Source organism: Oryctolagus cuniculus, chromosome 18 (assembly GCF_051225735.1).
Source record: "Oryctolagus cuniculus isolate XC-2025 breed Fujian yellow rabbit chromosome 18, ASM5122573v1, whole genome shotgun sequence".
Classification (NCBI taxonomy): Eukaryota; Metazoa; Chordata; class Mammalia; order Lagomorpha; family Leporidae; genus Oryctolagus; species Oryctolagus cuniculus.
The window spans coordinates 41,405,150-41,432,501 of record NC_142884.1 but is presented as its reverse complement, the minus strand read 5'-3'; the positions used below and the strand labels follow the sequence as shown (position 1 = coordinate 41,432,501).

Genomic DNA, 27,352 nt, shown 5'->3' with positions numbered 1-27,352 from the left:
TCTTCTAGTAGTATCATAGTTTGGGGTCTATGGTCTAAAAGTTAAATATAACCCTTTAAACACTTTGAGTTGATTTTTATATAGGGTGGGAGATGGGATCAACTACTTCACTGCATGAGTGGTTCACTCGAGAAGATAAGATTGTATATCAACTAAGCTAAAAAATACTTAGAGATTAGTGAAAACAAAAACAGGACATACCACAACTTACAGGATGCAGCAAAAGCAATTCTCAGAGGGAATTCTGTGGCTACAAGCAGAGCCTGTGAAAACAAGAATTGCAAATTAACAACCTACCTTCATATCTTAAGGAAACTGAAAAAGCAAGGACAAATTAATCCAAAGAGCCAGCAGAAAGAGGGAATTATTTGTTTCAGTAGATAAATGAAATAGATAGTACAAAAATAATAGACACAGAAATCAAAAGTTGGCTCTTCAAAAAGATCAACAAAATTGAAAATCCTTTAGCTAAACTAAATAAGAAAAAAGAGGCAAATCACTAAGACAGAAAATGAACATGAGGACTTTACTACTGTCCTGTGAAATTGGAAAGACTGTAAGAGATTATAAACAACTGCATATCAACAAATTAGATAACTTAAGCACCTCTACCAACAGAGTCAGAAATCAAAAACCTCCCCAAAAAGAAGACAGCTGCAGTATCGAATTCCACCAAGCATTTAAAGAAGAATTAGCATCAACTACTCAAACTCATATGAAAAAGAGTAGAGGATGGGGCTGGCGCTGTGGCACAGCGTGTTAACACCCTGGCCTGAAGTGCCAGCATCCCATATAGGCACTAGTTCAAGATTTGGCTGCTCCACTTCCAATCTAGCTCTCTGCCATGGCCTGGGAGAGCAGTAGAAGGTGACCCAAGTCCTTGGGCCCCTGCGCCCACATGGGAGACCCAGAAGAGGCTCCTGGCTTCGGATCTGCACAGCTCTGGCCGTTGTGGCCAATTGGGCGGTGAACCAGCGGATGGAAGACATCTCTCTCTCTCTCTCTCTCTCTCTCTCCCCCTGCCTCTCCTTATCTCCCTTTGTAACCCTGACTCGCAAATAAATAATAAAATCTTTAAAAAAAAAAAAAAGGCATGTTAAAAAAAAAAAAAGGAAAAAAATAGAGGAAGGAACACATTCTTTTTTTTAAGATTTACTTCTTTAATTGAAAGTCACAGTTACACAGAGAGAAAAGGAGAGGCAAAGAGAGAGAGAGAGGTCTTCCACCCACTGGTTCACTCACCAGTTGGCTGTAATGGCCAGAACTGAGCTGATCTGAAGCCAGGAGCCAGGAGCTTCTTCCATGTCCCCCACACGGGTGTAAGGGCTCAAGGACCTAGGCCATCTTCTACTGCTTTTGCAGGCCATAGCACAGAGCTGCATCGGAAGTGGAGCAGCCTGGATTTGAACCAACAGCCATATGGGATGCCAGCACTGCAGGTGGCGGCTTTACCTGCTATGCCACGGCACTGGCCTCAGAACACATTCTGTGAGGCCAGTTACCCTTATTCCAAACCCATACAAAGATGGAACAAGAAAGGAAGACTATACTGATAACCTGCATGAATATTGATGGAAAAATCCCCCCACTAAACACTAACAGGCTAAATCAACAACATATTAAATGTATTTATTTATTACAATCAAGTGAAGTCTGTCCCAGGATATAAAAGTGTTGTTCAATGTAAGAAATTCAATATGATACATAATGCTGATTGAACAAAGAAAAAAAACAACATGATCCTTTCAATACATGAAAAAATACATGTGTATTCAACACATTTCCATAATTTTTGGTGTTCTTTCTTTAAAAAAATTTTTATTCAAGATATATAAAACACAGGTATTTCCTATATACAGATTCAGGAACATAGTGTTATTTTGCACCCTACCCTCCCACCCTTCTTCCTCCTGCCTCTCCTATTCCCATGCTTATTTTTTACTTATCTATTTTCAGTTAATTTTATACTCATAAGTTTAACCCTACTCTAAGAGTTCAACAAATAGTATGATCTTTGACATTCTTAGTTAAATTTATTCCAAGGTATTTGATTTTTTTGTAGCTATTTTGAATGGGATTGATCTTAGAAGTTCTTTCTCAGCCATGGCATTGTCTGTGTATACAAAGTCTACTGATTTTTGTGTGTTGACTTTATATCCTTCTACTTTATCAAGTTCTATGAATTCCAATAGTCTCTCAGTGGAATCTTTTGGATCCCCTATATATAGAATCATGTCATATGCAAATAGGGATAGTTTGAATTCCTCCATCCCAATCTGTAGCCCTTTGATTTCTTTTTCTTGCCTAATGACTTTGGCCAAAACTTCCAGGCCTTTATTGAATAGCAGTGGTGAGATTGAGCATCCTTGTCTGATTCCAGATCTTAGAAGAATGCTTCCAATGTTTCCCCATCCAATATGATGCTGACCATGGGTTTGTCATAAATTGTCTTGTTTTGAGGAATGTTCCTTCTGTATCCAATTTGCTTAAGCTTTTCATCATGAAAGGATGTTGTATTTTATAAAATGCTTTCTCTGCATCTATTGAGATAATCATATGGTTTTTGTTCTTCAGTTTCTCAATGTGATATATCCCACCTACTGATTTGCAAATGTTGAACCATCACTGCATACCAGTGATAAATCCCACTTGTTCTGGCTGAATGTTCTCTCTGATGTGTTGCTGGATTCAATTTTTTTGAGGATTTTTGCATCTGTGTTCATCAATGACATTGGTCTGTAATTCTCTTTGTCTGTTGTATCTTCTTCAGGTTTAGGAATGAAAGTGAGTTTGGGAGGATTCCTTCCCTTTCAGTTGTTTTGAATAGCTTGAGAAGAATTAGAATTACTTCTTGTTTAAATGTCTGGTAGAATTCAGCAGTGAAACCATCTGGTCCTGGGCTTTTCTTTGTTGGGAGGGTCTTTATTACTGATGCAATCTCTCTCTTGGTTACTGATCTGTTTAGGTGTTCTACATCTTCATGACTCAATGTGGTAGATTATATGTATCCAAGAATCTATCCATTTCTTCTAGGTTTCCTGATTTGTTGGAATGCAGCTTTTTGTGGTAATACCTGATGATTCTTTTTATTTCTGTGGTAACTGTTGTTTCATTTCCTTTTTGGCTAGTTGGTCCAGTGGTGTATATGGTATATAAATTTTGCTTATTTTTCAAAAAAAAAAAAAAGCAGCTCTTCATTTCATTCATCTTTTGTGATTTCTTGTACAATTTTCTTTATTTCTTCTCTAATTTTAATTATTTGTTTCCTCCTACTAACTTTGAGTTTGGTTTGTTGTTTTTCTAGGTCCTTGAGATGCATTGATAGCTCGTTTATTTGATACCTTTACAATTTCTTGATGTAGGCACCAATTGCTTATAAACTTCCTTATAACACTGCTTTTGCTGTATCCCATAAGTTTTTTTTTTTTTTTTTTTTTGGACAGGCAGAGTGGACAGTGAGAGAGAGAGACAGAGAGAAAGGTCTTCCTTTGCCGTTGGTTCACCCTCCAATGGCCGCCGCGGCCGGCACACTGCGGCCGGCGCACCGCGCTGATCCGATGGCAGGAGCCAGGTACTTCTGGTCTCCCATGGGGTGCAGGGCCCAAGGACTTGGGCCATCCTCCACTGCACTCCCTGGCCACAGCAGAGAGCTGGCCTGGAAGAGGGGCAACCGGGACAGAATCCGGCGCCCCGACCGCGACTAGAACCCGGTGTGCCGGCACCACAAGGCGGAGGATTAGCCTAGTGAGCCAGGCACCGGCTATCCCATAAGTTTTGATATGTTGTATGTCTTCATTCGTTTCCAAAAATTTTTTAATTTCTCTTTTGATTTCTTCTATGACCCAGTGTTCATTCAGGAACATGTTGTTCAGTCTCCATGTGTTTGAATATGTTCTAGAGATACTTGAGTTGTTGATTTCCAGCTTCATTTCATTGTCAAAGACGACGCCTGGTATGACTTTGATTTTTTTTAATTTGCTGTGACTTGCTTTATGGCCTAGTATATGGTTTATCCTCATTCTATGCATTGATGAGAACAATGTATATTCTACAACTGTGGGATGAAAAGTTCTGTAGATACCAGTTAAGTCCATTTGATCTATAGTGTTGATTAACTCTGTTATTTCTTTGCTGATTTTCTGTCTAGTTGATCTGTCCATTGGTGAAATTGGAATGTTGATGTACCCTATTACAGTATCTGGAATCTATGTCTCCCTTTAGATCCTTCATCATTTGTTTTAAATAGCCAAATGCCCTGGCATTGGGTATAGTTGCATTTAGCTGTTGAATTGATCCCTTAATCATTACATAGTGCCCTAGTGCCCTTCTTTGTGTTAAAGTCTCTTTTGTCTGATATTAGAATGGCTTCTCCTGCTCCTTTTTGCTTTCTGTTAGTATGGAAATTATCCATCCTTTCACTTTCAGTCTGTATATATCTTTGTTGATAAGGTATGCTTCTTGTAGGCAGTAAATAGATAGATCTTGTTTTTTAACCTATTCAGCCAGTCTGTATCTTTAAACTGGAGAGGTGAGGCTATTTATATTCAGTGTTACTATTGATAAGTAATGACTTGTCCCTACCATTTTCCCATAAATATTCCTATTGTTGACTTTGGATTTCCTTTGTACTTTTGTTCGGAGATTTTTCTGCCTTCATATTCTTTCTTTTTTTTTTAACTTTTATTTAATGAATATAAATTTCCAAAGTACATCTTATGGATTACAATGGCTTCCCCCCCCCATAACTTCCCTCCCACCCACAACCCTCCATAATGGTGACATAGTGATGTTCTGTGTTTCTGTGTGTAGCACATCCTTAAGCATCTTTTGGAAGGCTAGATGGATGGTGACTAATTTCAATTTTTGGTGTTGTAGAAGGTCTTGATTTCCCCTTCATTCATAAATGAGAGCTTTACAGGGTATAGTATTCTGGGCTGACAATTGTTTTCTCTTAAGATTTGCACTATGTCTCTCCATTCTCTCATAGCCATTAGTGTTTCTGATGAGAAGTCACTGTGAGTCTAATCGGAGATTCTCTGAAAGTAATCTGGCATTTCTTCCATGCACATTTTAGGATTTTTTCTTTATGATTTGTTATTGAAAGTTTAACTACAGTGTGTCATGGTGAAGATCTTTTCTGGTCATTCTATTAGGAGTTCTCTGTGCTTCCTGTACTTGGATATCCCTTTCTTTCTCCTATTTGGGGAAGTTCTGTAATTATTTCACTAAATAGGCCCTCTAATCCATTCTGTCTTCCACACCTTCAGAAATTCCTGTGACCAGAATGTTGGGTAGTTCGATAGTATCCCATAATTCTCCAACACTGTTTTTAATTTTTCTAATTTCTTCTCCTCCTCCTCCTCCTCCCCCCTCCTCCCCCCCTCCTCCTCCCCCCCTCCTCCTCCCCCTCCTCCTTCCCCTCCTTCCCCTGCTCCCAAATTTGGCCCTAGTTCAGTTCTAGCTTTTGCAGGCTTTTGAAGAGTGAACCAACAGCCTCAAGTTTGCTCTCCCTGTCTGTATGTCTTTCTCTCTCTCTCTCCTTAAATAATTGTTTTAAATGTAGTTAGATCCATATTTAAACTCAAAATAAATGAATGTCTGAAATATAAGAGCTATAATCATAAAATTAATTTTAAATTTGTTATTTACTTTTTAAAGTTTATTTATTTGAAAGGCAGAGTGAGAGAGAGAGATCAATCTTCCATCCACTGGTCTACTCTTCTGATGGCCCTAACAGCTATGTCTATGCCTGGCTAAAGCTAGGAGCCAGGAAATCCACCCTTTCCTCCCTTGTGGGCAGCAGGAGCCCAAGCACTTGGACCATCTTCTGCTATCTTCCTAGGCACAGTAACAGGGAGCTGTATCAGAAGTGGAACATCTGGAACTTGAACCAGAACTGATATGGGATGCCAGCATCAAAAGTGGTAGTTTAACCTGCTCTGCCACAGTGCTGACCTATTCATTTTACTTTAAATGCAGAGAGAGACAGAGACAGAGAGAGAGAGAGAGAATGGGGGGGGGGGCATATTCTTCTGTCTGCTGGTTCACTCCCCCAAAAACCTGAAATGACCAGGGCTAGGCCAGTCCAAAGCCAGGATCCCAGATCTCAGTATTGGTCTTCCACATTGGTCCAGGGACCCAAGTATTTCAGTCTTCACCTGCTACTTCCCAGGCTGTGCACTAACAAGAAGCCAGATCAGAAGCAGAGCCAGGGTTTGAACCAGGTATTTCCATAAGGAATGCAGACATCCCAAGCAGGAACTTAACTGCTGCACGAAATGCCTGCCCCATAAAAAATTCTTGAAAGAAAATATGAGTAAATATGCCTTTGCTCAGATTTGCCAATGGACTCCTAGCACTGATAGCAACATAAAAATGGATTGGATTTCATAAAAACTTAAATATATGTGCATTGAACATTTTCAAGAAAGTGATAAAGCAATCCACAGAATGGTAAAAAATATTTGCAAATCTTATCCCTGATAGGGTCCTAGTATGTTGAATACCTAAAGAACTTCCACAATTCAACAACAAAAACAGACATAACACAAATAACAAATAGACAAGAGACTAGACATTTCTGCAAGGAAGATACAGAAATAAATGGCCAACCAACAGAAAAAGATGTCATATATCACTGGTCATAAAGGAAATGGAAATCAACCATTAGTATAGCATTAATAAAAGGACAGAATATAACAAATATCAGTGAAGATGTTAATAGGAACCCTCATACATTACTGGTGGGAATGGGAAATGATGCAACTGCTGGAGGAAAAAAAATATGGGAATTCCTCAAAAAATTAAACCAACAATTACCTAATGACCAGTTCTACCTGAGTATATACTCAAAATTGGAAGCAGAGTCTCAGAGATATTTATACATCTGAGTTCATGACTCACAAAAGCCAAAAGATAGAAGCAACCCAAATGTCTATCAAGTGGATTGATGGATAAGTAAATCAAGATACATACATAGATATACACACACATAAAAAAGGAATGAAGAATAGTATTTACTACATCATATATGACCTTCGAAAATATTACACTAAGTGAAAGCAGCCAGACGTAAATGGTCACTTATACTCAGATTCTGAATAGCCAAGTCCACAGAGACTGAAAGCAGATTAGAGGCCGGCGCCTAGGCTCACTAGGCTAATCCTCTGCCTGCAGCGCAGCACCCCAGGTTCTAGTCCTGGTCGGGGCATCAGATTCTGTCCCGGTTGCTCCTCTTCTAGCCCAGCTCTCTGCTGTGGCCCAGGAAGGCAGTGGAGGATGGCCCAAGTGCTTAGGCCCTGCACCCGCATGGGAGACCAGGAGGAAGCACCTGGCTCCTGGCTTCAGATCAGCGCAGCATGCCAGCTGTAGCAGCCATTTTGGGGGTGAACCAACAGAAGGAATACTTTTCTCTCTCTCTCTCACTGTCTAACTCTGCCTGTCAGGGGGGAAAAAAAAAGGCAGAATAGAGGTTACCAGGGTAAGGAGAAATGAGATTTAAAACTTTGGAGTCTAGAGAGACCTTGTAGTTGTGCACCATTGTGTATATACTAAATATACTTATTTTTACACTTGAAAATGGCTGTATTATGAATTCTTCAATCTTTTGGAAAAAGAATAGATTGGAATGAGTGCTTTCACTAATGCTAATAAAAATGTAAAGTAGTACAATCTCTTTTTAAGAAACAAGTTTTGTTTGTTTAAGAATACGTTTCCAGGGGCCAGTGTGCTGGTACAGCATGTTAAGCTGTCACTTGGAACCCAGGCATCCCATATTGGAATGATGGTTCTAGTCCTGGCTGTTCCACTTCCGATCCAACGTCCTGCTAATGTACAGCAGATGATGGCCCAAGTTCTTGGGCCCCTGCCATCCCTGTAGGAGACTCAGAGGGATTTCCTGGCTCCTAGCTTCATCCTGGACCAGCTCTAACTGTTGCACGCATTTAGAAAGTTAAACAGTAGATGGGAAATCTCTTTGCCTTTGTCTTGTTCTGACTGTCAAATAAATAAAAAGTGCATTTTTAGAAAAAGAGTAAATTGTGGCCAGCAATGTGGTAAAGCCGCTGCTGCAGTACCAGCATCCCATATGGGCACCGGTTTGAATCCTGGCTGTTCCACTTCTGATCCAGCTCCCTGCTAATACACCTGAGAAAGCAGTAGAAGATGGCCCAAGTCCTTGGGCCCCTGCACCCACGTGGGAGACCTGGAGGAAGCCCCAGGATCCTGGCTTCAGATCAGCCTAGCTCCAGCTGTTATAGCATTTGGGGAGTGAACCAGCAGATGGAAGACCTCTTTCTCTTTCTCTACCTCTGCCTCTGACTCTCTCTAACTCTGCCTTTCAAATAAATAAGTAAATCTTTTTAAAAATTTATGCTGTGATTGAGGAACTACATGAAGAATGACTTCAATAATGAAAAGTGGGATGGGAGAAGGATAATAACTCCTTCCTTGAATTAAATTTTTTAAAAAAAGAGTAAATTTTCAAGCTTTCTACTGCTTGTTCCAGTATTCCACATCTAGAAATATGAGAAAGTAATCAGTTTTTGTAAACAAAAACTGATGTGCAGATATTCACTAAAGTGTTCTTTGTAATAGTGAAAGATTAGAAAATGTTTTTAATTTCTAACGAAGATTAATATTTAAATAAGAAGATTATTACATAGGCCATAAAATCATGTTTTTATAATGTCTGCATAGATAGCATTTTAGAAAAACAATTTTTAAGCATATACATAGTAATGTCTTTTACCCTAGGTACCTTTGGTTTTCTCTTAATTAATCAGACTTTGGTGTTTAATAATCTTTCTGCTAATCTGTCTTTACAGAAACTTTATGATAAGTAAATACTGATGCAGTAATATTAAGTTAAACTAAAATTTACTAAAATGACTATTTGCGTGTACATGCCTTTTAAAAAAGTACATGACTAAAAGCATGCTAAAATTAATGATTATCTCATGAGATTCTAGATAATTTTTCTTTGATTCTAATAGTTTTCTTATTACATATGCAATTTAAAAATTATGTTCTATAATGTTTAATGGAGTAATGCTGATAAAATTCTGAATTTTATTCTTTTCAGTAGGATAATTATAGGAAAATAGTTTATAAAACTAGTTTGACCTTCGTGCTTTAACTAGCACGAAGGTGGGGAGAAAAAAGACTAGTTTGATGTCTGCTAAGTCACTCTTTTTTAGTACTGTCATGAAATCATTATATGCTTAAATTTTAATTCAGCTCTAATGTATTTTGTTAATAAAATGGCAATATATTAAGTATTTACTGTGTGATTAAGTATGATTACATTAGCACACTACACAAATTGGACTAATTCTATAGTCTTAATGCTATTTACTATGTTGCTTTACAATTTCATATACATTGCTTGATTTTTTTAAATGCCTGCCCTAAATGCATGTTCCTTTTCATTAAACCTTACTATTTCCAACTTCATAACTATATAAACAATCTAGTGTGTGTACCTTCCAATGATTTCCTGTGTCTGAATAATATTGATGATGTTTAGCAGCGTCTTCTTGAATTTTAAAATATTTTTATATTAACTAATATCCATGGATGGGGAATTGTGTTTTTTTTTTTCCGGCAAGGGCCATTTGGATATTTATAACATCATTCATGGGCCATACAATATTATCAACTTAAAAATCAACCTACTACAAATGTATTGAATTTCCTACCTGTGGTCGCCTTGGCAGGGCCAGACCAAATGAGTCCTTATATGGCCCACAGGCTTGTCATTTTCCCTGAAAATTTGTTTGATTATGTAGAAGAATAACAAGCAAGTACATGTACTCTGTAGTGGTGAATCAAAGTAGAGAGAGATTGACCTTTTTTTTTTTTAAGTTTCTACATGCTTATGCTGTATTTGTGTATTTAAATCTTTTTAAAAAATAAAATGTATTTATTTGAACAGCAGAGGGAGAGAGACAGAGAACTCTAATGATTCACTCTTCAAACACCCACATCCAGGCCAAAGCCAGGAGTTGGGCACCAGTCCAGGCCTCCCAGTTGCAGTGGGAGGGAACCAACTACTTGAGCCATCACCTGATACCTGCCAACTTGTGCATTAGCAGGAAGCTGGAATCAGAAGCAGAGACATGATTCAAACCAAGGCATTCTAATATGGGAAATGGGCATCCATGTGGCATCCTAACTGCTACATCAGTTACATACTCCTTTTTAAAAATTTATGTGAGAGAGAGAGAATTAGAGTGAGCTCCTGTTCACTGGATCACTCCCCAAATTCCAACAATAGCTGAAGCTAGGTCAGGGCTGAAGCTGGGAGCCAGGAACTTGCCCCAGGTCTCCCAAGTGGGTGGCCTCAAGAGTGGGGCCGGTTATTAAACCCAGATACTCCAAAATAAGAAGTGGGTATCTTAACCACTAGGCCATATACTTGCCCCAAGAATGACTTAGGAATGGAAGAGCAAGGATCTAATGAACTTGCTCTCTCCTTCTCTCTATCCCCATACAACAAAATACTGGCCAACCATCTAATATCAACTATTTCAGAACTCTGGAAATTAGCCAAAACCACAGAATGACTAGGCCTTGTCTATCCAAGAGCAACTATTAACCTTCAATACGAACAAACTCTGCCATTTTAACTTGACCCTATTCCCATCTTCCTCACTTCTCAACTGAGTACTCCGGTTTTTATGAAAAGAAGCAACTTCACCACTAACAGCCAAGACTGCCTTCTTTGGAGCTCCCGTAAAGACTCCATCCCCAAAGCACTATCAGTATTTTATCTGAACTGGCAAATGTCCACATAGTGTTAGCAGTTTGATTTGATTTCAAGAGTTCAGTTCTTGGTGGTCTTAATATAGGTGACTAGTCAATATTTTTACACTAGAGAGGGTTGGAGGAGAAGAGAATAAGTTCACAAGGTCCTCATCTTGCTATTCCAAAACCACACACAACAGCAATCTGCTCACAACATCCCAGTTATCTAAATCTGTGATCAGATTGACAGACAAGAATCTATCCAAAATAGAAAAGGACCTCCTAGGACACCAGATCACTAAGGCAACTCTGAAACGCTCCTATATATCCTTGGAATCTAGTCTGAACAAGAAAAAGAGAACATCCAAATTATTAAAATTCAGAATGAAAGAGAACACTACTAACCTTATAGAAATAAAGTAGTCATACAAATAGTCAATAAACACATGAAAAGAAGCTCCAACTTGGTTATGGGAAATGCAAATAAGAAATTCAATGAGGTACTACTTCACAACTACTAAGATAGATATAATCAAAAAGACATACATTAAGAAGGATTAGCAAGGATGTTGAAAAATTAGATCCTTCATATATTGCTAGTGGGAATACTAAATGGTACAGCTGGGTCTGGTGTTGTGGCATAGCAGGTAAAGCCACTGCCTGTGACACTGGCTGGCATCCTATATGGGTACCAGTTCAAGTCCAGGCTACTCCACTTCCAATCCAGCCCATGGCCTGGGAAAAGCAGTGGAAGATGGAAGATCTGTGTGTGTGTGTATGTCTCTCTCTTCCTCTCCCTCTCCCTCTCTGTAACTCTGACTTTCAAATAAATTTTAAAAAAAAAAAGGGTGCAGCTACTTATAAAATAGTTTGGTAGTTGTGCTCCCTTCGGCAGCACATATACTAAAATTGGAACGATACAGAGATTACCATGGCCCCTAAAAAAAAAAATAGTTTGGTAGTTCTAGACATCTTAAACTCTACGGTTTATAATCAAGAGCTAGGAAAACATAGATACAAAAAATTATATGTGAATGTTAACAGTAATAACCAAAATGTAGAAATTACACAATATCCATCAGTGAAAAACTTGACTAATAAAACAATTAATAAACGTTGTATCATACACTGGAATATTTTTGGAGACTTCAAAGTAATGAGGTATTGAAAATGCCACAGAATGGGTGAACCTTGAAACATTGTGCTAAATAAAAGAAGCCAGTCATAAAAGGCCACTTCTTGGATGACCGCATTTATATGAAATCTTCAGCATAGGCAATGTATAGAGACAGAGAACAGATAAGCGATTACCTACAGCTGGAAGCATGGGGTTAGGAAATAGGAGTACAGATAATGGGTATGCCGTTTCTTTCTAAATGTTGAAAATGTTCTAAAATAAGTTTATTGTGATGGCTGAAGCCTTTGACTATACTTAAAACCCCTTAACTGTAAAGGGTGATATTTATGGTATATAAATTATATCTCAATAAAGCTGCTTTTCATTTAAAAGTGAATCATTAATATTACTGGATTGGCTGTTTCACTTCATATTTTTACACTTAAGGAGTACATTCTAGTACCTAAGTTTTTAATATCTGATAAGAGCACTGTCTCCAGTGATTTTTTTTGTCTTTTTTTTCCTTAATAAATCTAGCTGGACAACTCAGCCAGTCAGCACATTTAGCCCTCCAACTACCATACAATGTTCTTGGCTTAGGTCGAAGTGCAAATTTTCTTGACCATCTTTATGTTGGTATTCCCCGTCCATCTGGAGAGAGGGTAAGTAAAAGTTAGTTTGTTTATAATTAGTCTATGCTTTAATATATTCACTAGTTGAATATTTGAACTCAATAATTTGAATTCAAATAATTGAATTTAAATTCAAACAATTCAAATTTTTATCAATTTTAAAGACAAAAAAAATTTGTTAGTGACCTGTTATGATTTAAAGACATTCTAAAATTTTTCCACCTCCTCTCTCCTTTAAACTTAACAACTTCCTATCTTTCCTGATTTTTCTCCTTTTACCACCTAACATATATAAGTAAAATAAATTTCACTAATATGTAAAATGTTCTACTTCTGCATATGTATAATCATGCTTGTTTTTATTTTCAGTCTCCTCCCAACAAGAGTCTGAACTCTAAGCAGCATTTCTGTACATAGTACTTTGAACAGTGCCTGATACATAAGTGTCCAAAAATTATTTGTTGAATAAATTTATTCTTAAGACATAACATAATCCTTCCCTGAATAGATGAGAAAATTTTTCCAACAGATGGTACCCTGTTTTGGGTTTAATATATGTAAACTTAGCTTAATCTATACCTAGGATTTCCATTTCTTAAAGTACTTGAGACTTTTTTCTTATTTAGAATAATTGATTTTTTTTAGCGTCCTTGATGTTAAATGTTCTTAAATTCTTTTTCCAGTCTGTACGGAAACAAGAGTGGACTGCAATCATTCCAAATTCCCAGCTAATTGTCATTCCATACCCTCACAATGTCCCTCGAAGGTAATGTCATTTCTTGAAATGTAATAATACTGTCAACTCTGAATCACAGCTACAGTTACATCTTTTTAAAACTTATTCTTACTCTGTTCCCATGAGTGCCTAGTACTTAATTTGCACACAGCAAACTTTAAGTGAATAAGCATAGCATACCTACACAAAAGTTCCCTGACTCTGTTCAGTAAGAACAAATTCAATCCTATTAGGAAAACAGCAAGTTAGCTAATTAAACATGTATACATAGTCTGCTTAAATAAATGTCTTCAGCTTATTAGTTATAAATTCTAAAATTTCTGGATGCTACAATTTTTAGTAACCAATGATCTTTATTATAAATTATTTGAGAAGTGATATACATCCCACAATAGTTTGGCACAAATTTTGAGGCTAGAAAGCTCAGTTCCACTACTGACTGGATTGCAAGACTGGGAACTAACTACTTCTCTGTGCTGAGATTAAATTGTTGCATCTGTAGAATGGGAGATAAAATACCCACTTTATGGGGATAGGAATGAAATATACTCAACAGAGTGCTGGGCATTGCAAGGTATTTTTATCACTATTAGCAGAATATGCTGCTTCATGATAGCACATATAAATCTAAATCCTTAATTTGTATTTGCTCATTTTTATTTATAGACAGTGAGAGAGAGAAAGAGAAAGGTCTTCCTTCCATTGGTTCACCCCCCAAGTGGCCGCTACGGCTGGAGCGCTGTGCTGATCCAAAGCCAGGAGCCAGGTGCTTCCTCCTGGTCTCCCACGTGGTGCAGGGTTCTAGTCCTGGTTGGGGCGCCAGATTCTGTCCCGGTTACTCCTCTTCCAGTCCAGCTCTCTGCTGTGGCCTGGGAAGGCTATGGAGGATGGCCCAAGTGCTTGGGCCCCTGCACCCACATGGGAGAGCAGGAGGAGGCACCTGGCTCCTGCCTTCTGATCGGTGCAGCGTGCCAGCCATAGCGGCCATTTGGGGGGTGAACCAATGGAAGGAAGACGTTTCTCTCTGTCTCTCTCTTTCTAACTCTGCCTGTCAAAAAAAAATTCTAGTTCTAGTTGGGGTGCCGGTTCTATCTCGGTTGCTCCTCTTCCAGTCTAGCTCTCTGCTGTGGCCCAGGAGGGCAGCGGAGGATGGCCCAAGTGCTTGGGTCCCTGCACTCGCATGGGAGACCAGGAGAAAGCACATGGCTCCTGGCTTCAGATCGGCAAAGTGCCGGCCGTGGCGGCCATTAGGGGAGTGAACCAATGGAAGGAAGACCTTTCTCTCTGTCTCTCACTATCTGTAACTCTCTGTCTGTCTGTCTCTCTCACTGTCTAACTCTGCTTGTAAAAAAAAAGAAAAGAAAAGAAAGAAAACGTATCATAGATACTCCATGGAATATTCAGCTATTAAAAAAAGGATAAAATTCCTACCATTTGCAGCAAAACGGACATAACTGGAGGACATCATGTTGAGTGTTTAGAAAGATACCACTTGTTCTCCCTTATTATGTGGTAACTAAAATTTAAAAAAAGAAATGTCTGTGTCAGCATTGCTGAAAATATAGTTTTATACCTTTGTCAAACCAGTGGTTAAGAATGTTATATTAGGGCCAGTGCTGTGGCTTAACAGGTAAAGCCACTGCCTGCATCCCCAGGATCCCCTGTGGGAATCATTTTGAGTCTTGGCTGCTCCACTTCTGATCCAGCTCCCTGCTAATATGCCTGAGAAAGCATCGGAAGAAGCCCAAGTCCTTGGGTCCCTGCACCCATGTGGGAGACCTGGATGAAGCTCCTGGCTCCTAGCTTTGGCCTATCCCAGACCTGACTGTTGCTGCCATTTGGGGAGTGAAACAGTAGATGGAACATAGAGCTCTCTCTGTCTCTCTTTTTCTCTCTCTCATTCTCTAACTATTTCAAATAAACAAATAAAAGTAAATTTTTAAAAAGGATGTTATACTACATAGTTTTAAAATGATCTGTGATTACTTTAAAATTTACTATATGTGGGTAAAATGGTCATTTTGCCATTCAATTATTGTTAATAGCCATTGTTCTATTCCCACTAAACTGGGGTATTTTTGCTTCTTTTTTTTTTTTAAAAGTATACTATTGTAAAAATTAAAAATAAGAAGGGAAAGAGGAGGGAAGGTAAGAGTGAGGGAGGGAGAGTAGAGTGGGAAATATCATTGTGTTTTAAACCTGTATATATGAAACTTATTTCCTTTCTATAAATTAAAAAATTGTCAATAAAAAATGGAAATTCCAAAACCATCTCATGAAAGAACTATCTTTTTAAGTATGAGTAAAGTACTGAGAATAGCTAACCTCAACCACATAACAATCTGTTTTTCTTAAAAGTTGCCTTACTTTTATGGAATTGCTGAAGATTCTGCCACAGCTTCCATAATCTCAAAATTTTTCATAGTTTTTTGCTCTTTCTAAAAAAAATGCTCTTATCAAATTTATGTACTTAATAAAAGCCACACTGATTTTAGTTTGAGGTATAATTTTGAAATTTATTGACTAGAAGCCAACTTATAAATCAATAAATTTTAATTATCCCAAAAAAATCAATAATGACTATCTATTCATTAGAATGATCTTACCTTTATTAAGCTTTTAAAATGAAAGCATATCCATTATCTATTTCCAGGAAGAACAATAATTTCTATGTATGTAAATATCTATAGTATTAATTATATAGACCTCAATTTTAGGCTTTTGTATTATATGAACTATTTTAGGAGGAAAGAGATAGTTCAGTTTATGCTAGAGACATTTAATCTGCATATTGTCATTGACAATGAGAAACAAAAGGTTATTTTGTAAGATGTATCAATCTAAATGTTACTGTAGTAATGTAAACCTGCTTTAACATAAAACAGAAATGATAGTGGTTTTGCCCAAGCCACCTATATAAACTCATGTGTTTTAGTTGGTCACATTACATATGTGGACAAGGTCAAAAACTAACATGATATAGAAGCCTTATTGAAATCATATGACTACAGAGCCTTAAGAGCCATAGAGTATCAAGAGACAAGAATAGGGACCAGTGTTATGGCATAGTAGGCCAAGCCTTGGCCTGCAGCGCCAGCATCCCTATGACGCCAGTTTGTGTCCTGGCTGCTCCACTTCTAATCCAGCTACCTGCTAATGTGCCTGGGAAGTCAGTGGAGGGTGGCCCAAGTGCTTGGGCCCCTGCACCTGTGTAGGAGACCAGAAAGAAGCTCCAGGCTCCTGATTCAGATCAGCTCAGCTCTGGCCATTGAGGCCATCTGGGGAGTGAATCAGTGGTTGGAAGACCTTTTTTTCTGTCTGTCTGTCTGTCTCTCTATCTCTCTCTCTGCCTCTGCCTCTGCATTTACCTCGCTGTAAGTTTGCCTTTCAAATAAATAAATAAATAGGAGTCGGCACTGTGGCGTAGTAGGTAAAGCCACCGCCTGCACTGCCAACATCCCATATGAGCATCAGTTCAAGTCCTGGCTGCTGCACTTCCAATCCAGCTCTCTGCTGTGGCCTGGGAAAGCAGTGGAGGATGGCCCAAGTCCTTGGGTCCCTGCACCCACGTGGGAGACCCAGAAGAGACTCCTGGCTTCTGGGTTTGGATTGATGCAGCTCCAGCCATTGTGACCAATTGGGGAATGAACCAAAGGATGGAAGACCTCTCTCTCTTTCTCTGCCTCACCTTCTCTCTCTGTATACCTCTGACTTTCAAATAAATAAATAAATATTAAACAAACAAACAAAAAGAATGTGAAGATGAAGAGATTTAAGAAATGCCAGAAATGAAATTCAAAAGGTTAATCATAGGATTACTTAGAAGCAATGAGAAGCAAATCCACAAATTAAAGAAATCCATACATGACATGAATGAAATATTTTCCCATGAAATTAAGATTTTAAAGAGAAATAAAAATGAAATATTAAAAATGAAGAATTCAATAGATCAAATAGAAAATGCAGTGGAGAGCCTGGACAACAAATTTGGTGAGACAGAAGAAAGAATATCCAAGTTAGAAGGCAAACCTCTGGAAATTTTAGTCAGACTGGAAAAAAAAAAGAAATTAGAAAAATTAAAAACAGAGTTGGAGATTTTTAGGATACTATCAAACAGCCCAGCACATGGGTCTGAGCAGTGTCTGAAGGCATAGAAAGAAAGAATGGATTAGAAAGCCTATTTAGGCCGGCGCCGTGACTCAATAGGCTAATCCTCCACCTAGCGGCGCCGGCACACGGGGTTCTAGTCCCGGTCGGGGCACCGGATTTTGTCCCAGTTGCCCCCCTTCCAGGCTGGCTCTCTGCTGTGGCCCGGGAGTGCAGTGGAGGATGGCCCAGGTGCTTGGGCCCTGCACCCCATGGGGGTCCAGGAGAAGCACCTGGCTCCTGCCTGCGGATCAGCGCGGTGCTCTGCCGCACCGGCCATTGGAGGGTGAACCAACGGCAAAAGGAGGACCTTTCTGTCTCTCTCTCTCACTGTCCACTCTGCCTGTCAAAAAAAAAAAAAAAAACCTGAAAGCCTACTTAGTGAAATAATTTCAGGAATTTTCCCCAATTTGGAGAAAGAAAAGGACATCCAAGTACAGGAAGCACATAAGAACTAGTAGACATTACCAGAAAAGATCTTCACCATGACACACTACAGTCAAACTTTCCACAGTAAAACAGAAAGATTCTAAAATGTGCATGAGAAAAACGCCAGATTACTTTCAGATGATCTCCAGTTAGACTCACAGCTAGCTGACTTCTCATCAGAAACTCTACAGGTTAGGAGAGAATGGTGATATAGTCCAAGTCTTAAGAGGAAAAAAAACAGTCAACCTAGAATACTGAACCCTGCAAAGCTTTCACTTACGAATGAAGGTGAAATAAAAAAGCTCCATAACAAACAGAAATTGAAAGAATTTATCACCACTTGTCCAGCCTTAGAAAAGATGCTTAAGGATGTGCTACACACAGAAACAATCATCAGTATGAAAGAATGTGAAGGCAGAAAATTTCCCAATAAAAGTAACAAAGGAAATCCAAAGTAGACAATAGGAATGTTTATGGAGAAATGGCAAGGCATGTGAATGGCCTCAACTCTCCAGTTAAAAGATAAAGACTGGCTGAATGGATTAAAAAACAAGATCTATCTATTTGCTGCTTACAACAAACACATCTCACCAACAAAGATACCCACAGACTGAAAGTGAAAGGCTGGAAAAAGGTATCTGATGCTAATGGGAAGCAAAAAAGAGCAGGTGTAGCCATTCTAATATCAGACCTTTTTACTTAGTGTAGGGTTAATCTTATATGTCTAAAGTTAATTAAAAATAGATATTTCTAAAAAATAAGAATGGGAATAGGAGAGAGAGGAGGAAGAAGGGTAGGAGTCAGGGCTGGAGGGAGGGTAGGGTGGAAAGGATCTCTATGTTCCTAAATTTGTATATATGAAATGCATGACATCTGTTTACCTTAAATAAAAGGTTTCTAGATGCAAAAAAAAAAGCCATAGAGTAAAATGTTTCAAATCCAATAGATCAAGATGTAAAAAATATGTAAGATTGTCCAAGTACCCCCTGATAAGCTTATTTAAGAATAATTCTCATAGGATCATACTTGGGAAAAGAAAAATATCAAAACATATCATAAAAAAATTCTACTTCAACTCTGGATAAAATATGAACTCTGCAGGAACACTAATGGTTATAGCATTATTTAATTGCTTTTACTTTATTTATAATGAATGAATGGCATAATGAATAGACTGTTTTGTTTATGGGTGGTATATTTTGCTTGTTGGTCTCAATGAAGTTTGTTATTTCAAATTAAAATTCATAATTGTTTCTGTTCTTATCTACAGCTGGAGTGCCAAATTATATCTTACTCCAAGTAACATTGTTCTACTGACCGCAATAGCGCTCATCGGTGTCTGTGTTTTCATCTTGGCAATAATTGGCATCTTACATTGGCAGGAAAAGGTTTGTTCATTTAAATGAAACATTAAATCTGGTTTATTATAGTAATGCATTACTCTTTAAAAAAATTTATTTATTTGAAAGACACAGTTACAGAGAAAGGGAGAGACAGAGAGATCTTCAATTTACTGGTTCACTCCCCAAATGGCCACAAGGGCTGGGGCTGTGCCTGGCTGAAGCTAGGAGCCTGGAACTCCATCTGGGTCTCCCACATGGCTGGAAAGGGCCCAAGGGTGTGGGCCATCTTATGATGCTTCCCCAGGCACATTAGAAGGGAGTAGGATCAGAAGTAGAGCAGCCAGGACTCTAACTGGACCTCATATTGGATGCTGGCATTGCAGGTGGTAGTTTAACCCACTGTACCACAGTGCCACTCCCTTTTTAAGATTTATATATTTGTTTGTTTGTTTGTTTGTTTAAAAGACAAGGAGAGGGAGGGAGAAAGGGAGAGAAATGTATTACTCTTTTAAAACTATTTTAAGTTTTATTCATGTGACTAAGATTTCAGTTCTCAAGTTTTATACAGAGTATAATTTATTATGTGAGGTACTTTTAAGATACTATTCTGCCATATTTGTTCATTCATTTATTTTATTTGGAAGTGGGAGAGGGAGATCTCAGCTGCTGCTTGACTCCCCAAATGCTTGCAATAACCAGGGATGGATCAGGCTGAAGCCAAGAGCCTAGAACTCAATCAAGGTCTCCCCCATTAATGGGCAGAGATTCAAGTACTTGAATCATCCATCACTTTGAGACATGAAGAAATTATGCTATGGAATGGTGGTGTTCCAAATAGCACTTTAACCCCTGTGCCAAATGCCTGCCCCTAGAGTGTTATTTAATTGGTCATTTCTTTTATCCCCTGAAGTTACCAATGTCTCTTGTCAACTCAAACACATCACAGAAGACAAAAAGAGTTTGATGCTGTACTCTAGTAATCAAGTGATCATCCCTAAATCACCTGGCATATAGAAAAACTGAAACAGCTCCATAATAGTCTGAAAAGTAATTTTTTACATGAACCTGTGCTGTGGCGCAGCAGGTTAAGCCACCGTCTGCAGAGCCAGTATCCCATATGGGCAGCGGTTCATGTCCCAGCTGCTCCACTTCTAATCCAGCTCCCTGATAATTGGCCTGGGAAAGCAGCAGAAGATAGTCCATGTGTTTGGGCCCCTGCACCCACATGGGAGTTCCTGCCTCCTGGCTTTGGATTGGCCCAGCCCTGGTCATTGTAGCTATTTAGGGAGTAAATCAATAGATGAAAGATTCTCTCTCTCTCTCTCTCTCTCTCTCACGTTCTCGCTCTCTCTCACACGTTCTCTCTCTCTCTCTCTCTCTCTCTCTCTCTCCAACTTCATTCTCCTCTCTCTGTAACTCTTTCAGATAAATAAATTAATTAAAAAAAAAAAAACTATGGACATTCATTTCCAGGACTAATGGCATTGTCTTTTAAACAATTAGTGCACAGAGAAGTAGAATGATTTTCCCAAGGCTGTACTAAAGCAATACACATTTTTCTATCAAGTGTCCTTTGTGTTAAACTAAACTGATCTCAGTTCTTTAGTATAATGCCCTGAGTAATAACTGAAAACAGAATTCCCAAAAATGTAATTTTCCTGCAATGTATATATGAAAGAAAACAGGGTATCACCAGAAATTTGTTAGCAATTTAGATATAAATTGTAAAAGCTGATTCTTATTTATACATGAGATGAGTATATATTAAATATGTAACTATTGGGTTCCAGTAATGCTCCCAAAAAAGGGTTTCTTTATATCACAAAAAAAAAAAAAAAAAAAAAAAGATGATTTCAGGCCCATCATAATCATTTCTAACTAAATAAAATTACCATGTTTTATCTTAGCTGCTCTTTTATATTTTTTGGTTTTTTTTTAACTTTTATTTAATAAATATAAATTTCCAAAGTACAGCTTTTGGATTACAGTGGCTTTTTCCCCTCATAACCTCCCTCCCACCCACAACCATCCCATCTCCCGCTCCCTCTCCATCTCCCATCCCATTCACATCAAGATTCATTTTCAATTATCTTTATATACAGAAGATCAATTTAGTATATACTAAGTAAAGATTTCAACAGTTTGCACCCACACAGAAACACAAAGTGTAAAGTACTGTTTGAGTACTAGTTATACCGTTAATTCACATAGTACAGCACACATTAAGGACAGAGATCCTACATGGGGAGTAAGTGCATAGTGACTCCTGTTGTTGATTTAACAATTGACACTCTTGTTTATGGTGTCAGTAATCACCCGAGGCTCTTGTCATGAGCTGCTAAGGCTATGGAAGCCTTTTGAGTCCGCCAACTTAGATCTTATTTAGACAAGGTCATAGTCAAAGTGGAAGTTCTCTCCTCCCTTCAGAAAAAGGTACCTCCTTCTTCTTTGATGGCCCCTTCTTTCCGCTGGGATCTCACCCACAGAGATTTTTCATTTAGGTTTGTTTTTTGTTTTTTTTTTGGGGGGGGGGGGTATGTTTGTTTGTTTTTGCCACAGTGTTTTGGCTTTCCATGCCTGAAATACTCTCATGGGCTTTTTAGCCAGATCTGAATGCCTTAAGGGCTGATTCTGAGGCCAGAGTCTTAGCTGCTCTTTTAACATATGAAAAGAGAACACATTAATTGTTCAGATAAATGTTCATAGGTTTGCTTCTCAAAAAAAAAAAAAAGTCATAAATTAAAAGAACTGTAGCATAAAGGGCAAGAATTTGGTGCAGCAGTTAAGATTCCTCTTGGGACACCTGCATCCTGTATCAGGGTGCCTGGATTCAAGTCCCAGCTCTCCTACTGATTCCAGCTTCCTGCTATTGCATACCCTGGGAAGCAGGCAATGGTGGCTTTAGTATGTGGGTTGCTGCCGTCCACATAAGAAACCTGTCACCATTATAGGAAACCGGGATTTGCGCTCCTAGCTCCTAGAGCAGCCCGACTCAGCCCCAGCTGTTGTGGGCATTTGAGGAATAAACCAATTTAGTGGGAGAGCTCTCTCTTTCGACTTCTCTCTATCACTACCTTCAAAAAATTTTCCAAAGAAAATTTTTTTAATGTTACATATGGGTTACCTTTATAAGATTGCAACCAAGAGGTAAGATTAAGGATTACCCTACATGCTTTGTCCAGCAGTGTCAGAACAGCATTTGAAATATTACATAGCCATCACGGCCATTTGGGAAGTGAACCAGGATATGAAAAATCACTGTGTGTGTGTGTGTGTGTGTGTGTCTAATTCTGCCTTTCTAATAAAATAATAATCTTTAAAAAATAAATATTACATAGCTGTTGACCTATGTAGGAAGAGAAATTAATTTCTCAGCTCTAATTACAGCATTAATATTGTGGGTTTAGAATCTCTCTGAACACCTTTTTAACCTTTGGTAGATGTTCCTTTTACTATTTCCTCAATTCATGCTTTCTAATGTTTCCCTAAAGCCATCTTCGTTCTACACTTTGCTTGCCACTTTCATCTAAAATCACGGCTTTAGCTATTACCTCCATCTCTCTCTGGAGGTCTCTTTCTGCATTTCAAACTGTTGCCATGATATCTCTACCGAAGTTACTTATTAGTACCTTAAAACCGGTGTTCTAAAACTTCATCTCTCCTCTTTTTTAAATTACCTGTAAGATGTAATCAGTTGCCCTATTGTTTGTGCCTCCATAAAAATCTTAGTTGACCCTACTTCTGCGTTCTTCCTATCACCACTGTTTAGCCCCCTTCTTACATCCTACTTCTCTGATTTCACTCCCTCACCACTACCCCATTCCATTTATCACACTGCTGCCAGATTGTTCATTAAGTTTAGCCTTACTCATGCCAACCCCTGCTCAAATGACTACCACAGCCTGAAAGTGTGTGAGCCCCTATGCCTGGCCTTCACATTACTTCCACATGACTCCACAGCATATCCTTCCAACCTTACTTTTCACAAGTTCCTTTCACATATTCCATTTTCCTTCCAGACTTCCTGTGATTACTCATGTTGTAGCCCCAGCATGGATTGAATGCCTTCCTCCTATTTCCATAAATACTGTATCTTCAGAACTTTTCCTTGCTCATCCAAACCTAGAAATAAATCTCGCATAGAGTATTAGTAACATTTTTCACTTTGTAATTCTTTCTTCAGTACAGTCAAATCGTATGCTTTTGCTTTTTTCTTTCTAGGCTTTAAGTTCTTGGAGAACAAGATACAAAATTGAGAAGCTTTTTAATCCCTAAAAATACCATTCTGCTGGGAGGAGAGGGTCAATAAATATCTGCTAGCTCAGTAGGTTAACCACAGCGTAACTGATGGGCTTTATCAGAATTACCAAAGATTCACTCGGCATCAGTATTAGGAGTGGGGAAGAATGCAATAGTTGATTACGTACTCACAGAATATAACATTTACTCCTACTTTCAAATTAAAAAAGGTTAAGTATTTAAGGAGCACTTCTGTTGGTTTTCAGATTCACTTAGTAGTTATAAAATAGCTACTGCAGATTATAAAAATATTTTTTACTAATTTCTGAGGGATCTTTTTTAAAAAATCAGTCACTTTATATTTCAGAAATTATATTTCAGTCATTTAACATTTTCTTATCATTTACAAACTAATCTAAAATTCTTTTTCAGAAAGCAGATGACAGAGAAAAACGACAAGAAGCCCATAGGTTTCATTTTGATGCTATGTGATTTGCCTTTAATATTACATAATGGAATGCTATTCACTTGATTTATTGAAATACTAAATGCTGGCTTATAGAAGAAAATAGGAGATTTTGAATATTATTTATAAATGATGCATCCATGGTAATTATTGTAAGTATTCAAATAAATAATGGTCTGAATGTGTCAAAAGGTCTTCTTTTTTTTAAAAGCACTTTGTATACAGTTTGGGTTCTTTATTCAATAGTGCTGTACATTTTTGTTCCTTTGTGGAATGTGTTGCATGTACTCCTGTATTCATGTATTTATTATCTTATTAGAGTAATGATGATGGAAAAAGGGGTGTAAATAAAAATATTTAAATGAGTGGAATTTTTTTCTGTGCCACTTGAATTGGTCTTACCTCTTATTCTAATGATGCAAATTAAACTTTTTGCAAATGTATCACAGTTAAAGTATTAAACATTCACTTTCATCACAGTAGGTCTAGGGTCTCTCATCAGTGGCATACAATATAATGATTCAGTATTCTGGCTTTGGAATCAGAGTAAGACTTGCCTTAAACTCCTGGTTCCACCTCTTACAAAGTTATTATCTTAACTTGGCTATTGCTTAACCTCTGTTAAGCTTCAATTTTCTTGTTCTTACAATGGAGTTAATAATACCTACTTGCTTAAGTTATTGTAAACATTAAATGGGACAGTATATGCAAAGTGCTAGCTTGGTGGGTGCCTAGCATAGAATAAGTACTCAATAAGTGATAGTTGTCATGAGTACTGTTTTAGATTTTTTTTATGAGACTTCTACAAGTAATTATCAAAATTTGTAGACTCAGTAGAATGTTACTTTCAGGCATGAGAAAATCATATTCGTTGGAAAAACCTAAATTCTTTGTGGTTGACATTTTATATAAAGATTACTTGCACATATTAACACGTATTATGGCACTCTCCAAGAATTAACATGCTCTAAAATTTTTCATTTGAAAACTGATCTTTATCATGTGATCTTGAACAGTATTTTATTTCTTGAAAGGAAACTGCTTAGGCAGCAACTCGGAATGCAAATCTTCAATCGCATTTCTATCCTCAAAGGCTTGGAAAAGCCTATAATTGACAGACTTTAGTGCAAATTTTATATTATGAACGAAATGTTGCCAAAATTACTTTAAAAAGACTGGGGAAAAGGTGTATATATCAATGCTAATAATTTCTAATATGTCAGTTGACATGGATGTGTGATGGGTTTATAAAACACAAAAATTTTTTTGAAAATAATTTTGTTCTATTATTTTTTCTTTGCAATTCACTGAGACTGGTATATTTAAGTTGTTTGTTTGTATCTTAGCATGTTCATATGTCTTCTTAATAAACATTCCTTATTTAAACAGTATTGTGGTGAGTTTTGAAATAACCCTTTTGGAGCATGAAAGAGACCTTTGAAGTTTTGAGGGATAAATCACTTCTCTGGACCATGAGACTGATATACAGTGACTTCGTGAATCAAGGACAAGTGGGGACTCTCCTGACTATAGTACTCAGTTAAACTCAGTAAACAGTGAGTGACCCACAACCCTGTGCCAGGTCCTACTTCACACTTTCTTAAAGACAGTTAGGCCTAGTGTCTATCATTGACACAGAATGAGTCTTCAGTCTTCTCATTTGAAGTCAGGATCTACCAAGAGTCGTATTACAGAAAAACTGTTAATAATTAAAAATACAGTGACTTTAATACTGCTTCTGTATCCCCAGATAAAACTTTAATATCATTTATTATGGGGCAGCAGGTTCAGAATATCACAACACTGAGAATCAGTAACAAGGACTTTTATTCTAATTTTGACTATTGTAGTAGGAAGAAAACAAACTCCCCTATTTTGTGACTTTTAATCAGTTTACCTCCCTGAGCTTAGGTTTTTTTCATCTGTACAAGGATATAAATACCTTAAAGGACTATTCTGAATGTGAAATGACAACTTGTACATAAAAGATGCTGGGTCATTTATTCCTTATTTTTCATTATATTAATCAACAAAGTTAACACTTTCTGACATTTCTCTCCAACTTAACTATGCTGTGATCCTCCTTTTGGGAACTAGTAGTAGTAGTAAAGAAGCCTTAATAATTATTTTGAAGATGTTGTAAATACTTTGTTAATACACCAAATTTATTTGAACTAGCCTGGAGCTTGCGCTGTGGCATAGTGAGCTAAACCTCCACCTGTGGTGCCGGCATCCCATATGGGCGCCAGTTGGTGTCCCAGCTACTTTTCTGATCCAACTCACTGCTTATGGTCTGGGGAAGCAGTGGAAGATGGCCCAGGTGTTTGGAGCCCACATCCACAAGGGAGACCCAAAAGAAGCTCCTGGTTCCTGGCTTCAAATCAGCCCAGCTCCGGCCATTGCAGCCATTTGGGGGAGTGAACCAGAGGATGGAAGACCTTTCCCTCTGTCTCTCCCTCTCTGTCTGAAACTCTGCCTTTCAAAATAAATAAATAAAATCTTAAAAAAAAAAAAAAAAAAAAAAAAAAAAGAAGGAAGCCTGCTGTGGCAAGCCATCCACATCAATTATTGATAAAAAAATTAACATTCCATAACTAAAGATGACCTACAATTAACAGTACATACAATAGCCATAGCTATCTGTTTGTTCACCTTAGAAAATTCTGATAGAAAAAGTAGAGCAAACTTACAAATTGACAGGCACCAAAAGAATTAGGCTCAAATTAGCTGCAGACAAGAGCTAAGCTTTCAATGGAAATTTTAAACAAGCAGAATCAAGATCCTGAAGCTTTTTTTTTTTTTCAAAGAATTGGAACAAAACATGAAAAATGGCTTTACTACTATCATCCTGAATACAAAGCACAATCTAAATAATGGCTACCAAGAGGTGGAAGTGGTCCAGTCAAATGCAAAAGTCAACAGCAAAGGCCACACCCCAAGGTTTATGGAATGCTCAAGACAGTTTGCTTGTTAGGTTTCTGGACAGCCAAATAATGATGCTATCTGATTATAAGAGTGTTTTGACAAAGCCAAAGCTTTAGCAGGCAAATGCCTAGGAAAGCTGTACCATCTTGTACCATCATAATGCTTACTCTTCTCACTAAACTGGGTAATTTGGAGTTTCAAATGTAAATCATTAGGCATCCAACCTACAGCTCTGATTTGGCTCTGACTTCACTTGCTAATTTTAAAATAATTTTTAGGGGCTAGCATTGTGAAACAGTAGGCTAGGCTGCCTCCGGTGATGCCACCATCTCATATCAGGGTGCCAGTTCAAACCCTGGCTGCTCCACTTCCTATCCAGCTCTCTGCTACTGTGCCTGGGAAAGCAGTGGAAAATGATCCAAGTACTTGGGCTCCTGCCTCCCACATAGGAGACCCAGATGGAGTTCCTGGCTCCTGATTCCTGGCTTGGGTCTAGCCATTGCAGCCATTTGGGAGTGAACCAGGGGATGGAAGGTTTCTGTCTCTCCTTCCCTATAACTCTACCTTTCAAAT

General features: G+C 38.0%; 2 protein-coding genes and 1 pseudogene across 4 annotated transcripts in view; 2 read left to right on the top strand and 1 right to left on the bottom strand.

Moving 5' to 3' along the window:
- Window positions 1-25,240, top strand: part of ITFG1 (integrin alpha FG-GAP repeat containing 1) — a 242,720-nt gene extending 217,480 nt beyond the window's left edge. Inside the window, exons 15-18 of the mRNA XM_008248375.5 lie at window positions 12,401-12,525; window positions 13,179-13,261; window positions 19,077-19,194; window positions 23,821-25,240. Coding sequence (XP_008246597.2) covers window positions 12,401-12,525; window positions 13,179-13,261; window positions 19,077-19,194; window positions 23,821-23,880 — 386 coding nt within the window. The 3' untranslated portion in view covers window positions 23,881-25,240. The remainder of the gene's footprint in view (window positions 1-12,400; window positions 12,526-13,178; window positions 13,262-19,076; window positions 19,195-23,820) is intronic.
- LOC108175508 (uncharacterized) overlaps window positions 1-27,352 on the bottom strand; it is a 45,508-nt gene that overhangs the window by 4,234 nt on the left and 13,922 nt on the right. Inside the window, exons 2-3 of one of the 3 annotated variants that reach the window (XR_016224834.1) lie at window positions 14,663-14,747; window positions 202-263 (exon numbers count right to left, since the gene is read on the bottom strand). Coding sequence is in view for 2 of the 3 variants with exons in the window: in XM_089319347.1 (XP_089175473.1) it covers window positions 14,696-14,747 (52 nt within the window). In the remaining variant the exon portion in view is untranslated. Of the gene's footprint in view, window positions 1-201; window positions 264-14,568; window positions 14,748-27,352 lie in introns of those variants that run through there. The other 2 variants (XM_089319348.1, XM_089319347.1) reach the window with 2 other exon arrangements.
- LOC127487655 (U6 spliceosomal RNA) lies at window positions 11,626-11,722 on the top strand (annotated as a pseudogene).